Raw genomic sequence first — 15,953 nt, forward strand, 5'->3', positions numbered from 1 at the left:
CTAGTGGAATATAAATGGATTTCTACTGTTTGTATTAATTCCATAAAAGTCTAAACTAGATTAGAGATTAGAGGGAGAAGTTGTATTTCAATCAGCAGTTTCTTTCAAGATATCTCCTACTTCAGTTTTTACTTGCTTGAAAACCTTTATTTTCGCTAAATCTTGTAATTCTTAGAGTTGTTTTCAGTGTTTTCCTGATACAGTCTTACATAATTGCAGTGGGTCTGTGATGTCCTTGTTATGCTGCTCATTACTCATGACTTCAGCAGTCAGTGGTCTTGTCCTTGTAATGTTGAACCAGCCTTGAGATCCAAACGATATACAGCATGTATTCCAATTTCACTGCTTGCTGGGACTCTAGGCTGTGCTTCTGTCCTAGAAACAGTTTGTCTGTATGTGTAATCTATATCAAACACATGCCTTAGACGTAGGGCAGTAACAGAGCTGAAACAAGCAGGAGATATCACTCCACTAGGGTATTTTCTCCTCATTGCCATAATTTGCAGTTCATTGAAATCATTACTCTGAATTGATTTACAGGCAAAAGCATTATCTTAGGAGCAAATTCTTTACCCATGCTGCTCCCAAAACACTAATGCTCTCTGACGTCCAGCCAAAAAGCCTAGGATGCCACATAGTGTAGTGCAGCGAGTTGGAAGACTTGCTGAGCTCTCTAATGGGAAAAGGAGAAACGAAGTCTCGGGAGGAGATTAATAAGTACAAGAAGGGCCATTATTGTTCCTGAGTACAAGGGAATGGAGAAGCTGCTCTGTGGAGGGTCTTCAGGACAAAGATCAGTGGTCTGAGCTGCATGTGATAAAAGGAAAATAAAAACACATCCTGATGAAGTGATTCAGTTCTGGAGTGAATTTCTCTCGCAGCTGTTTATGGCTGTTCCAGCTGGCTGCACAGATTCATAAAGCAGCTTTCCGTGGTTTGTGTTTCAACAATGTGCTGTTGTACCAATTGATTATGCCTCTGTGGCCCATGAAGGAGGAATGCTATACCTTACCCCCACAATGTTACCTTTTCTTCTGCCAAAAAGGAGCTGCTGAGCTTTGAAAGGTGGATTTGACTGTAGTGTCTTGCTCTTTTGAAAACTTCAAGGCTTTTATCACTATTAAAAGAGGAGCTTGTCTATGCGTGGGGCTTCTCTGAATAACCTTGAAGCCTGTCAGTGATATTTATGTGGTATTTTTAATGGTCAGGCTTTTCTTAGGGAGTTGTAGCTTAAGGGGATCATTGTTGGCTTTCTTGTCTTCAGCTTTTTATCCGAGCAGGAATGATTGCAACGTGGCCCTGGCACAGGATCCATGTCAGAGGCTACAAGGGTGGTCAGTATGGAACAGCAGAGTCCTCTCATACGCACTGTGGTCTACATACGGAGTGCTCTTAAGACCCCAAGGTTTGGAACTGGGAGATAAATGAGGTGTGAAATGTTTCCACCTCGTGGATAATAGTTCCCTTAAGGGTGAATTACTCATCTCCAGCCAGACCCCTGTGTAATATTCAGGATGTGTTAACTGGCTCTCCAAAAACAGAGAATTTCATGTTATGAGGGCAATCACAATGGTTTCACCATAATAAAAAGCACTCCAATGTCACCACAGTGGGGGAGAAGTCCAGTAAGATGCCAAGCCTTTGGGAACCCTGATCAGACCAAAGCAGTGATCTCTCAAAACCTTTCCTTAGTTGTATCCTATACCCAGTCCCACTTGCTACTCAGTGCTGGACACTTTCCATTCTCTGCAAGGCAATTCTGCATCCCTCTGTGGAAGACGTGGATGTTTCTGACTTCAGTCTCCAATTTCCATCAGCTGAAACCTGCCTTCCAACCAGAGTAGTTAAGTGGAGATAAGACCAATATTTATGGTCTCAAGAGCTGGGAGCTTTCAAAATGCACTTCTGAACATATTGTTGAATTAGTGATAGAAACAAATCATTATCCAATTAATAATTAGCAGGATGTTATTCAACCATAATAGAGAAGGGCAAATTACAGAAGTATGCAGAATTGCTAAGCCCTGTGAAATTATTCATGACAGGTTTTTCTGAGCAGCTTAGTCTGTCTTGTTCACAATTAGAATCAGGTAACCTTGTGACATTTTCTAGGTGACTACATTTATATCTAATTAAGCCATGGCCTTATTTTTTGAATGCCAGTCATTGTGATATCTAAGCGTTGCTCTTGCTTCATCAGATTTGGAGATAAGCAGTGTTCCTCTTCTCTTTCTTTGAGCTCTTCTGACTTCTCTTTGTTTCTTCCTCCTGTCCTTTTGCCAGGACAATTCTTTCTTTTTCTCCTTTGAGCAAAAGTGAGAATTTGTAAAACCTACTTTTTTTTTGCTAGGTCTCTTTGAAGAATTTTTACAAAATATAGAAAGACACATCTAAGGTTACAAACTTTGCCTTAGAAGCAGATTTAAGTTTGTCCCAGACTTGATAATACCATGAGAACAAGGTATAGGAAAACAAAAGTGGTCAGTTTGTCGCTTTTTTAGAGAGCAAACTTTGGCCTTTTGCCTTCTTGCAGCAATGATTTTCACCTTTCGTGACTGAAACCTGGCTGTTAGACTTCCATAGGATTTAGTTCACCTACATCAATGTGACTTACCATGTGAATGTATCATAGATACGTGAATGTAACAATGGCTTTGAGCCTAATGTAGAGATTAATCACTCCTCAGAGAGGTTCAGGGTCTGAGGCCCTTAAAAATACAAATCTCAGACAAATTTCTCTCTGCACCAAAGCTTTTCTGTGATGTACAGGAAAAAAAACCCGACAACATAACACAGCTTTTTTTCACATGACTGGCTTTTGTGATTAGTGTGCTGCTTTATTTTAGTAGTGTCGTTATTTTCCTTGATGGCCCACTCAGTAAGCCCACAGATTGACTGCCTTGCAATTTTTAAACCGGACAAAATCTTTCCTGCTGGAGTTGGCTCATTCTTCTTTTCCTTTCTTTAATTTGGAAAGCCAATTAGGAAATTAAGGATAGAGGTAAATATCTCCAACTGTATTACAAAAATATAATTGATAATTTGCCTCAATTAGTCCTTCCCATCAGAAAAATAGATTATCTTGTTTTCAGCTTACCACTCCACAGAGTTGCTGTTTGCTGGTTGGCATTCGGAGCATCCTCTTTGGATGTGAATTTGTCCTGCTAATTGCAGCTCATCTGCTTCTTTCAATCTGTCCTTACATTGGTTGTGCATTTCTACCTCCTTTGTTTCAAATTATTTCATGCGACTCCTTGGCCTCTCTTTTTTGTGTGCTGTGCCAATGGGTTTTTGTTGGTGATGTTTCTGTTTCGCATTTTTTTTTTGTTTGTTTGTTTGTTTGTTTGTTTGTTTTTGTTCTGTTTTTTTGGTTTGGTTTTTTTTTTTTTTTTTTTTTTTTTTTTTGGTTTTTAAATCTTGGCGGAGGAACGTAGGGTGCCTCATCTGTTCCAAATCAAAGGCTGGAGATCTCTGTGCTGCTGCACGGGGGTTTCTCTTTTGATCTGATGAGGAATTTATGGAAAGCTGGAATTTATGAAATGCGCCTATGCTATTCAAATTTTGCTTTGCTAACAACAACGGGAGCCTGGAAGAAAGGCACAACAGACAAACAGATCCTCGCTTTAAATCATCGAGCAGTGGGCTTCAACACACAAAAAGCTTTAATTATCTCTAAATTTTTGAATAATAGTCCTCCTTACTCTCAGTAGTAAAATGTCCTCCTTGCTCTCAGTAGTCAGACGTTTCCTTACATGGTTTAGTTGCCTCTGGAGAAATCAAAGAGGATTGTAGTTTGCTGAGACAGTTCCTGGACGTTTCTACTCATGGGGAGATGCCCCTCGGTTGCTTCCCAGCAGGTCCATGGGACAGTGCTGCTAGGAATGCTGCCGACAAGGTCACCCCCTGAGAATGTCAGTTCTCTTCCTGTGGGGACCTGGGATGGGTGATCCTCATTTGCAAAGCATTTTTTTGCTTTGTTTTTTTCTCTTGTAAAACATTGCTCCTGGAGCAAGCGTTTGCACAAAGAGAAGTTGAAAGCTTTCATTTGTTGCTGCTGGAGGAGTGCTCTCTGCCTGAGGCACAGCAGACAGCACTTGCCAGTAGTGACAGCAATTCTTCTGCCCTGGCCAGCTGTGTCCCTGATGCTGAGAGATTTAGGACAATATTCAAAGTCACGGATCAGGAATTTTAACTCCTGTTGCTGAAAACCAGATAGTGTTGAGTCTCACGAAGTCTGATTTTCTAAAAGGTCAGTCCACAGTAGAGCTGTGCCTTTACCCAGGGCATTCCTCTGGGGTTTGTACTCCCTTACTTCCAAATACTGGCCACCAGGTTGATGGACACAGCATGACCTACCAGGGATCCATCGCGGGGACCCGCTCTGAAACGCTGCACGAGTGGGCCCTGTGCTGACTGACCCTCTGTCTTTCATCTTCTTGCTTACATGAAACCTTCAGTTCAGGGTACTGTAATTCCAGATTTAGCAAAATGATTTTGTTTCTGGATGAAAAGCTAAAAGCATCTGAATTAAATGAGTTATTTTAGGAGAAAATGAGACCCTTTTGATCGCTGGCCTTCACTAATCTTTCTGCAAAATGATATTTGTTTAGTTCAGAAAACTATAAGCAGAGCCTGACAGATAAAAGAAATGTGACCTAATATCCTGGACTGATAGCACACTTATCTTTTCCGTGAGATAACAATTATGGAAAACCAAAGTTGGGAAAGCTACTTTGAGTAAAGACCCGTTTGTTTTTGAAAGCATACCTATTCTGGCACTTGCTGCATTCAGAATTCTTTTTCATATGCGGTGAATTTCATCTTGAAGAATGAAAATGTTGCAGAAATCCCTGATTTTGTTTTTGAAATGCTTCAGAAATAGAAACTTTTCTGACCAGATATTTCACCTACTTTTGTAAAGAAGCATTTAATTTTATTTTTAGCCTGAATAGAATTGCATATTGAAATTGCATTTTTTAATCACCGACCATTAATGCCTGAATCTACTGGTTGCAGCACTAGATTTCTGTACTGCCATAAACAGCATCCAACAAACATCTACAAATGAGCCCTTGTGTTTGACTCCCTCATTCTTTCACAAGCAAAATTGGCAGTCCTGCCTGCCTGTTCTTTTCCAGTTCTGGGCTTTAAGCTTGGCAGCCTTGGGGTGCCTCCTCCATAAAGTATGGGAGCAGTAGGTAGTTTTGATACCATCAGCTGCTTATGATACGTGGGCTCAGTGCTCAGACTGTGCTACACCACCTTTGTTTGGCATTTGGCCTTGGTGAAATATTGCCATGCTCTTTTTGAGATTGCTCTTGCGCCTCTCTTCTCTCTGCAGCTTTTCTATTATAAATAAATGACTGTATTACTTAGCAGGACAAACCTTTTTGAATATTGCTGGAGGAAGAAGTTTCAGCTTCAAGTTCACCTTGTTTTCTGCCCATCTGTCCCCTGACATGGGAACGAAAGCTGGGTTTGTATCACAAATGAAGGGATAGCATTGCCCTCTGCGAATAGCCTTGTCCTATCCTGTCTTCAGTCTCCACTTTAGGACGTAAAGCTGTTATCACCTTTGAGAGTCTGCTGTCTCAAAGGAAAATAGCATCTCAGTTTAGTCCCAAAATCCCATCTGGGTACTCCTCTGGACCTTTCTCCATTTCCTCACATTTCCTCATGTGTGAAATGACACTCTTAATTACAGCTGTGCCTGCTGATGGAGCTGTAGGTGTAGAAGCAGAGCTGTAAAGGGCCTGCCCTCTATATCTAATCTGTATGCAAGATTTTTAGTTACTGTTCTCATTGCAGTACTCAACGAGCAGTACTTCTCCCTCTATCTCTTCCTTCCCTTTTTTTTTTTTTCCTTTCCAAAATCTACTCACCATAAGAAAATTTGGCCATAGTTCTTACTTCATGGATGTTAAAAGAATTATCAAATGAAATAGGATCAGAAGACAGCTGCTCGACATAGCTGTTCTTTATGGTTTTCTGGCAACAGAATCAAAGGCCAAAAAAAACCCATCAAAATCTGTTATTTCTGAATGGGGCAAATTGTCTATCAAAGAAGTTTATTTCAAGCAAGACTTCCCCTGAGGCACTAGTACATAGGAATGCGCATTCTTCCAGATCTTTGTCTTACAGAAAGCAAGCACACATCTTATGAGAAAATATTTAGAGAATGAGCTCTTTGAGCAACATCCTCTGCAGATGCTGCTGATGTTTGGTTGTAGTGGTATGTGCTATTCTTTTTCCCCATCTTTTGTTCTTGTTTCTGCATTCCATAAAACAACCCCTTTGAAGAGATGGCAATACCAGACTACAGGAAGAAATTTTTTCTTTTTCTTTTTTTTCTTTTTTTTTAACCTACTACACATCTGGGTTTCTGCACTGAAATACTAAGTTTGGTTGGGAGCAGTTCAGATAGCTGGGAATCCTAGTGTTTGCTACAGGGTGAACCAGGCTGCATGCTCTCAGGGTACTAGCAGGCTGTATGCTGGGCTGTTAGTTAGGTTCAGATGGGATATAACCCTTGAGGGTATGGGCGTGCTCACGAGCAATTAATGTGGAGCAGCTGATGCATTGTAAGCCTTATCTTCCTGGTCCACCTCTGCCCAGCCTTGCTTGTGATCTTGCCTTTTGTTTGTATTATTAGGTTGGGCCACTTTTTCTAGTTTTGACAGCTTGATTAAAGCTCTTCCATGGGAATTGAGAACACTTTTGGTGTAGAAATAGTAACTCAGTGTGGAAACAGTCTATCAGAGGCTTTGGGCACTTTTGATAGCAAGTTAAGGCACTGGGCAGCCTGCTACTGACTTCTACACTAGTCTGTAAAAAGTGTGTCTTTTGGAAATGTGGTCTGTCTCTTCATTCTTAGTAACACATTTATCACTAGTACAGCCTGTTATAAACCGAAGCTCTAGTAAAATGTTATTATAGAAGAATTAACAGTTTTCACTCCTTGCGTATCCATTTAATATCTTACACTGGAAGCATGAAGAAATACTGTTTTTTTCACTGAAGTCATTTCATGAATGGTGAAATTCTCTTAGTGAGCTTACTCTAGTGTTAAAAACTCTACTTTTCCTGCTCAAAGGAGGGCTTCATGATCCCTTTGAAAGATGTGCAACTGAGCTGGGAAGTGACATACACATTAACAGAATTGTTCATGTGTCTTACAAGGTTTCTTTTCCCAGTGTTCTTTAACCTGGTTATGTTTATGAATTCTGATAAGTAGGTTTGTAAAGCTTCCAGTAAGTGTTAAAAGGTTTAATGCCTGATGATATTGAGAGGCAGCTTCATATGTTTGTGACTGTATGGATCAAGTCCTACAAAACTTAGAATTCTACTTATTGCACATAGGTGAGTGTCTGAATGAGTCGGTGCACTGCTTGCAATAAGAGTAGCACTAAATGGGGATATGGCCAAGTGGTGAATGATGAGTAACTGAGTGGTTATCCTTCCTTAGTTTATGACTAGGTCTGAGATACACTTCGAAATCTATCCTCCAGAGTTGTTAAGGTGGGGGTGGTGTATGAAATGATGAAGAGCTTGTCTGCAAAGCTCCTGATACTCTCACTATGGACAGGTTCCCTCTGTGAAATCTAGGACTTTGTTTGAATTCAGTAGCAGATGAGTGCTTATTAACAACTGCAGTACTTCTCAAGATCGCATTGCTTTCTGCTGCTGTCTGAATTTATTGGCCAGGAAATGCTCTAGCAGGGGAGATTGAAGTTCACAACTAGAGTGCTCCGAGCCACACTGCAAAATTGAAACAAAAATCTATAAGCAATTCAGTACATCAGTACTCTGTGCTGGGGCCTGCTTACATCCATGAAAATGTCCTATTCCTATCTCAACATTTTCCATCATCTGAGTCAGTTGTGTTCTCCCTGTGCTTAAGCTATAAAAAACAAGCAGGACTCCTCCTTTTCTTAAAACCCTGCTCCTAGCAGATGTTTCTTTTAGTACATCTTTATTTAAGGTCTGATGTCTTTGTGTCCATTGCCCTGTGTCAAGGTGACATCTGGTAGCAGGAATTGCAGCCAGTGCCTCCATCAGGAACTCCACCAGGAGAGCCTGGGCTGGATCTTGCTGCAGTTACGTGCCTTTCAGAAAAGCACTTACAGATTTCCCCAAGGCTGATAATGCTTAATGACATTTTTAAAATATCAAAAGTATGATTAAAGCATGTAGTTAGGTTTCTCAGTTAGCATCAATGAGACAAGAAGGAATTAAGGCGGTGTATTGATTTAAATGTATTGATTGGAGAGGTCACTGTGTCACTTGTGACTGCGGGAAGGGAGGCTGCACAGATTGGTGTGGGCTCAGGAGCTCCTCAGTGCCTTTCAGGGGTGAGATGACCTGGTCTGGAGCAGAGTAATGGTAATACTCGGTAATACTTCTCAAGTTTGTGAATTAAAATACAAAAAAAATGCACAAAAAAAAAAAAAAAAGTCAGCTTTTGGTCATGTAGTCATGAGCCTCCTTGATAATATTTATTGCAGATTATTCTGACTGCTCTGTGTTCCCTTCTGCAGAGTCATCTGGTGGTTTGTGCTGTCCAAAATAGTGGCAGTATTAGAGTGCTCAATTCTTGCTAACTATCAGGATACAAGAAATGCATCAGCATTTGCCATTCTGTAAAATGTAGAGTTGTCTGAACTAAGTTGCCTAAATGAGGCTTGCCCATGTCTTGGGTTCGTAACTTGGCAGCTGAAATTAGGTGGCATATTGTGTTGACAATGCCTGACATCGTGTGTCTGGAACCTGGCAGAAAGATGCTCTCCGTGGAGGGTCCTGAACTCAGAAATTGAGTTTCTTATAAACCATTGACCTTTGGGCCATGTATGCTTTACTGATGGGGGCAGATAGTTTTGGTGCCATTTGGCAGCAGCTTTCTCCCAGGGCTGGACCCTTGGCTCTGGAAGATGCTTCCCACTCGGTCCAAATAACCCAAGTCTATATTGCTCTTCAGAGCACTCTGCAAAGTGCATTTATTTTTGCAGCTATTGTGGAATTGGGCCTCTGAGAGAAGTCAGATGTATGAGAAAGAGGGGAATTTGACGTTCTTTGGACAATTTAATTTTGTCTTTATGATGTATTGCAGATGTGTGTATTGCCTTCAAAAACAGCCTTGTTATATTATCTAGTTCTCATAATAATAATAAAAAGTAAATGTTGTCTCAGGTTTGTTTTGCCATATCTGCTTTGCTATGAATTGAATAGCTTGTAAAGCCATGTATGCTAAATAGTTAATAATAAAATATAATAGGATGTGTTTCTTTCCTAATATACCGAGGCTAAAGACACTGGGGAGAAAAAAAGCAGTTTTGCTTGGACAGAGCAGATGATTTTCCCAGTTGCAGGGTGATGAGCAAAGTATATAGGAAAACACAGTTGTTGGTTACCATCTTGTTCAACTCCACAGTAAGACCAAAGTCAGCCAGAACAGATTGCTGAAGAGCATCTGAGCTTTTACCCTTAATACCCTTGATCCCAGCGCATGGGTTTTATTTGTGTAAAGACTTTCTTAAGACATTGGGGCTTCCAAGCAGACAGTCTGCCTTTGCTGCGGGGGAGCAGGGATCTTTGCCATGACTGGCTTTGAGATCTGGAGCCCAGGTTTGTGCAGTGAATTTCTGCCTGTATGCATCCGAAGTCCGCTGCGAGGTGAGTGTACGCAGCGAGGTCCTATTTATTTGCACTCAGAAGGCAGCAGATGAATCTCTCTTCTCTGGAAGGGTTCTCAGTTTGTTTTGCAATCTGTTACAAGGATTGTGCTAATTATTGGAAATTTTCTTATATTGTTAACAGACTAAATATAGTGACTATTACAGTTGATAGTTAAGACAAGGTGTAAGCTTGCAATTTCTTTAAGGAAATGCAAAATCAAAGGAAATTAGGAATCATAATGCAAAGTCAGCATCAACCCGACTGTCTTGTCAGGATTTATAGAGGCTGTGAAATTGAACAATAAAACCAACCTTTGGATGAATTTCAATAACAATAACGATGACTTAAACTTACCAGCATGTTTTACAAGTCCTCTCTGGTCTATTTAGAATCTATAATCAGTCTGCTATGAGATAAAGGGAGCATGTGCCTTATTGTTGAGAAGAGCAAGCGGGAATAAATTAACTAAGATGGTCCATTATTCAAGCTTTGCAAAACTCTCGATGTAAAAGTTATTTTTGCTGTTTTTTTGTTGTGCATTTAATGAACGCATTCATTAGATTATCTCTTAAATTTCCCTGGCTAGCAAACTAATAATGTGTACAATCTCTCAAATCCTTGGATGCTAGGAGAAAAAGAAAAGATTAAACATTTATTCTGTGGCAATATTACATCTTGTTCAGATGCAACTGAAGTTGATAAAAACTTTAAGACTCCCAGATTTGTTAATAACGTTTGCCCTTGAGGCAGGATTTAAGCACTTGGAGCAGGCTTGCTTAGGACAAAGAGCTCCTCTTGTAGCTCCGGACGTGCCGGCAGTCCCTGCTCACATTTGCTGGGACTTGCTGGAGCAGCCCCAGCCTGATATGTCCAGCTGGCAGAGCCATTCTCTTAACTGCAGTCTGTTCTCAAAGCTGTTTTCACCTGACTTAAAGCACAAGGTTGCTTTGTAGGAGATCCCAGAGCACCAGCGCAGCAGAATGTGGCTCACTGGGTGCCATGGTCCACCAGGTCTCACTAATGAAGTCCTTAGCTATTAGACTTTCAGTGCTGCATGGATTTACCGGTGTTACTCTACATACTTCACAGCCAGTTACCAAATGAAGGTAAATATTAATAGGAAAATGAATCAACTCTTTTTCCCCTCTACCTTTGGTGTGTAATTAGAAACATTTCTTCGGTGTCACTGTCCATTTTGCTTCTCCCTTGTTTGCTGAAAGGTGATCTCTTTTATCCTGGAGGCTCCAAGGGAAATCACTTGTGTTATTCCCAGTGGCAGTCGCAGTGATGCACAGAATTGTTCCTTTCTTGGTAATGACCTTGAATTTTATGAAGTACCTCAAGGTTTACTAACAAGGGTAGTACAGCTAGAAGTTTGTTAATTGAAATGATGAAATATGCTAGAGAGGATACAAATGACTTTAAAGCCAATTCAATTAGAAGTGCATCTGTTTCCAAAGCTGCTGGAGGAATGCTGTTTATTTTCAAAACACTTTTCAGTCAGCCTCTTGGAATCCTTTTGGCACATTTGTTTAACACTGTGCACAGACCTTACACCCTCAGCAAATTTATCATTTGGAAGTACAACAATCAGGTGGATGTCAGTGTCTCACATTAGCTTGTAAATCTCCTAATTGCCTGCTTTCCCCCACCAGGATCTGGTTGTGAATGTGGACAGGGACACAGAAGGATGCTGCAGCCCCTTGTTGGCTGTGCCTAGTGTGACCTGTGTTATTCATGTAGGGAATGAAACTGTACTACTGCAAAAACTCACCTCTCAGTTCTGCAGTGCAATCACTTTGTGTCTCTTACCACCTCCACCTGAACCGTGTGACATCCCCAGACCATCATTCAGCCACCTCCTCAGCTCTTCTGGGTTGCACAGCAAAAAAATGAGACAAGAATAATAGTTTTTACACCAAGCGTTTGAGCCTTGGCCTCCAACACCCACCAAACCATCATCTTTGCTTTATTCGTCTGCCTTCTTTTGCTTCATCTCTTTTGGGTTGCACAGAAAAAAAGTGAGACGAGAGTAATAGCTGTTGTTGCATCTTGTGCCTTCCCAATACATCCTGTGTATTCTGTGGGCACTTTGTTTATTATGGATGGGATGAGACTCCATTTGTGGCTTGTAGAGCAACATTGTTCTTAATGAATAAATAATAGTAAAATGAGTTTGGCAGCCTAGGTAAATGCATTTGTTCATCCTATTACGTTGGCAGTGTCTCAGTAGTAAAACAATAGCACTTAAACATGAAAAAGGCTTATTTGATCATCCAGTACAGTTTTTTCTGCCAATTCGGGACTATTCCCAGTAGTTCATTTCCAATTGCTTACATAAATATCCCTTGCATTGGTGTTTGTGTCTCCATCTCACCTGTGCCTGCAGCCCCAGCTCGATGACACACAGCAGCCTGCTGTTGGTTCAGACTCTGCAGAGGTTCTCAACTGTTGTCTCTAAAGTAATGGGACTACAATTCAATGGTGTTTGAGATTTTGAGGAGTAAAAAAGATTAAAGGGAGCTTCAAGAGAATAGAGAACGTGAGAAACAGGCTGGGCAGGGCTGGGGAAAGGATGGTGTCTTTTCCTGCAGAAGGTCTTGGAAACTCGAAAAGTGTTGGTACCAGGTTCTACAGAAAAGAGAACAAGGAATGCAGTGGATGAGTGAGGTGTTTAAGGATGACATTGAGAAAACATGGTTGATCTTGAGCTTGGGTTGAGTTAATCTCCCTAAGCTGAGTGACAGTAAGTCAGAAACACATTTATGTTCTTCCCTTTTCATATTCCTTTACATTCAGAAATATTTTTTTTTGTTTTGATCTGTAATTGTGTTTTATTGTTCCTTCCACTGGTAATAGCCTGCACGTAGAATTTGCTATTAACAGCTGGTGTTAATGATATATCTCATTTGTTACGCACCATGCCAACACTAAAAGCTTGCTGGAAATGCTGTGTCGAGGTTTACTTTCTGTTTCCGAACCAAACTCTTCTCAGCTCCTGACACTGCCAGGCCATTGCAATGCTCCTACAGAGAAAACCAAATATCCCATTCTCATGGGCACTGGAAGGGCTGGGAATGAGCTGAGTACAGCAGTATTTACAAGTTTCTCATAACAGGGTATCAATAAAGGGATGATATATCTGTGCAGAGGGCACTCATCACACAAATGTTTTTGCAAAAAATTTTGTTATTGAATGAAACCTTTGATGATGGGTGTCTCAGCATAGGATAAACCTCAAGCTGTTAATGGAAGATATAATGACAGTTTGTGAGAAGGTCTTGAAAAGAGGTTATATTCTGTTTTTTTTTTTTTACCATTATTTAATATGGAACATCTGTTTCTTTTGGACATTAAGGTAATTTACTGCTCTACTAGCTTGCTATTTTTATTTATATTTAATTTAATTTATATATGTGGATGAGGAAATTCAAAATGCAGTAGGTTGGTCTCTTAGCATCAGGAAGCCTTTAGAAAACCTTTGTTTTGCTGAGGGATCCCCACAGCACTTCCCTACAATGAAGTGGAACAGATTTCTTTACTTTTGTTTATAAAACTTTCTCTTTCTTACTTTCCTATTTTTTATTTTATTTCTTTTTATTGTAGAGGTAAGTCTGGAACTGTCAGAAGGCTTATCCCATTTTGCCTTTGCTGATAAGCTGATAACCTCTCTGTCTAACCCTCCTTTTAAACAGGGCACTTTCTTTGTTTCTGTTAAGAGTTAATTACCCAGGCTGTCATACAAGGAGAGGTGATATTTCATCTGGTGGTGGTAGAGAACTCTTTGAAGAACTGCCTAAGAAATGTTGCTCATAAATCTATCATGAGGAAATTTCTTTTACTTATCATAATGTGTTATGAACCGCTTTGAGTGACAACCTAAGCAGGTTGAGTAGAATATTAGTGAGAAAGCTGGGAGTTTCATTTTGGATAGAAAGTGAGTCTGTTGTGGAAATATTTTCTGTGTGCGTGCATGGGTGTAATCTGAGCTAGATGAGAACACAAAGCATGCAAAGTTGAAATATCCTGAACGTGATCATCACTGCCATGGATTGGTAGGAAATAATCAAGATATGTAAAACCAGTGATTCTGAACGTGCAGATGAAAAAGGAATGCAGCACACAGAGATAAGCAGGAGCAAAGTGAAACATCGCATGCTGCACGAGGACAGCTGGGCAGCTTTAGGAAAGAGTTACAGCAGGAGCTGCTGGTGGAAATGATTGCAGCTGTCAGACTGCTGGGGTGGCCGTGCTGAGACAGAGGGAGGAGAGTGCCACATGAAGCCAAAGAAGAAACAGAGCATCACTGAGCTGAAGGAGGGAACTGCTGTTGTTTCCAGGAATTTTTAAGGCACTGTTTACTAAAACAATGTCAGTATTTCTTGTGCTGCTAGATGGAGGATATTTTCTAGGTGGGGGATGCCTAACCAAGTCTGAAAGCTGTTTCTCCACAGTGAAACGAGGAGTGCATCCTCGTGCTGCTGCTGTGGATCGATGCTCAGGATGCAGCACAGTCCTGGCTTGGAGTCAGTACAGGTTTGGATGCAGCAGAGCCGGTAAATCCGGCTGCTGGGCACGACTAATCTCCCTGCCTCAGCTTTGGTGTTTCCTGGCTGTTCAGGGCTCTTGTCCAGAGGTTTTGGAGGGAAGCCGCTTCTCCTTTTTTATTTATTACGTATTTTTGTGCTTTATCCTGCTGTGGCGACTGTCACCTTGATAGAGAGTGGAGAAATCCTTCTTAAGAGCATAATTAAATCAGCTAATTTAGTATTCTGTAGATATGGCTTACATAGGGAGGGTTAGAGGCTGAGCACCAAACAGAAAGGACATAAAAATGAGTAACGTCAGAAATACGGTAGGGATGAAATTCTTTTCTTTCCATTACTTTAATTACCAGAGCTGTCAGAGGACTTAAGCCTTCTGTAATAAGGGCTGATCCTAGCAGCCACCAACTTTTGTGACTGAACATGAAATCTCTTTTTTGTTTAAATCTAGTAATGCTTAGAATCATGTCAACCAGGTAATGGAAACTTGAGAATGAACATAGCACAGTGAGCAGGGATGTGCTGGAGCTTGTCCACGTGTTGGCCAAGGGCTGTGGCCAGGCATTCCTGGAGACCCCGAGGGCTCAGGCACCCTTTGAGTGTACTTTACAAAATCTCCCTTGTGTGACTGTGGGGCTGGGTGTGTGAAGAGGAAGCCTGGCTTTGTCCTGAGAATCCCTATTGGGTTTTGATTCAGTAAGGTGCTGCACCTGCAGCTATCCGGAATTCTGATTTGAAGAGGTGATCCTGGAAGCACTTTAAGGTGGGAGAAGGTGAAAGCAAAGTTTTTGTATGTCTCTTATGAAATACAGAGTGGTCAAAGCAGTTGCAGAGATGTATGAGAACTACCAGAGGAAAGATGGGGTCATATGTTTCCTTTGCTTCTCCCAGGAAGACATCCCACCCAGATGCAGAACTTGTGCTTCAGAGGATCACAAAATTCAGTAATACACTTAGTTCTCCAGAGTGTGTGATGTCCAGATTCTTACAGTGTGGATGGTTGCTGCCTGTGTCAACTGCCTGCTTCGCATTGGATACTTATTGTCAGTGTGCATTCTTTACATCAGTCAATTTTATCATGGCCATCCTAGTGATCATTGGGCTAACCGAAGAAATTGGTTTTAGTCACTGCTGTTCTTTGCAAATAATATCACAGTTTTGCATTGGGAAAGTGCTGTCAGGCAGCCAAACTTCTTCTCTTTTAAAAGTCCTCATTTGAAGTCGATTATACAGATTGCAGAGAGACATTAGAGGATCGGAGTTCGTGAGTTGGAGTGATTATAAAACCTCTGTCTTCAATCTTTGGTGTAGGTTACATTGAAGAATCTTGCATGGTTCCTTGCCCATTTGATTGCAAATTAAGTGATTGGTCCAGCTGGAGCCCCTGCAGCTCTTCCTGTGGGACAGGGATGAAAGTCAGATCCAAATGGCTGAAGGAGAAGCCCTACAATGGAGGTCGCCCCTGCCCAAAGCTGGATCTCAAGAATCAGGTGAGTGTGAAATCACCAACAGAAATCTCTCTGTGCTTGTTGCAGTTTTAATTGGGATCACTAGGTTGGTATTGCAATTACAAATAGGAGTAATCTCGGGGGTCTTTGTTTTGAGTTTCATGGGCAATCTTAGAACTTCTTGAGGATTGAGGGGAAGATGCTCACGTTACAGCAGAAACAGGCCTGAAACACTGTATTTCTTACGTAAAAACAATTTTTATCTCCCAGAGCACAGCTCTGGACAAAT

General features: G+C 41.1%; 1 protein-coding gene across 3 annotated transcripts in view; it reads left to right on the forward strand.

Moving 5' to 3' along the window:
• The window catches only part of THSD7B (thrombospondin type 1 domain containing 7B), a 291,869-nt gene that overhangs the window by 201,906 nt on the left and 74,010 nt on the right, over positions 1-15,953 (forward strand). For all 3 annotated transcript variants that reach the window (XM_085228059.1, XM_085228060.1, XM_085228061.1), the window contains exon 16: positions 15,528-15,706. In XM_085228059.1, the coding sequence (XP_085084185.1) occupies positions 15,528-15,706 (179 nt within the window). The remainder of the gene's footprint in view (positions 1-15,527; positions 15,707-15,953) is intronic.

This window comes from Meleagris gallopavo, chromosome 7 (genome assembly GCF_905368555.1).
Source record: "Meleagris gallopavo chromosome 7, MGAL_WU_HG_1.1, whole genome shotgun sequence".
In the NCBI taxonomy this organism is placed as follows: domain Eukaryota; kingdom Metazoa; phylum Chordata; class Aves; order Galliformes; family Phasianidae; genus Meleagris; species Meleagris gallopavo.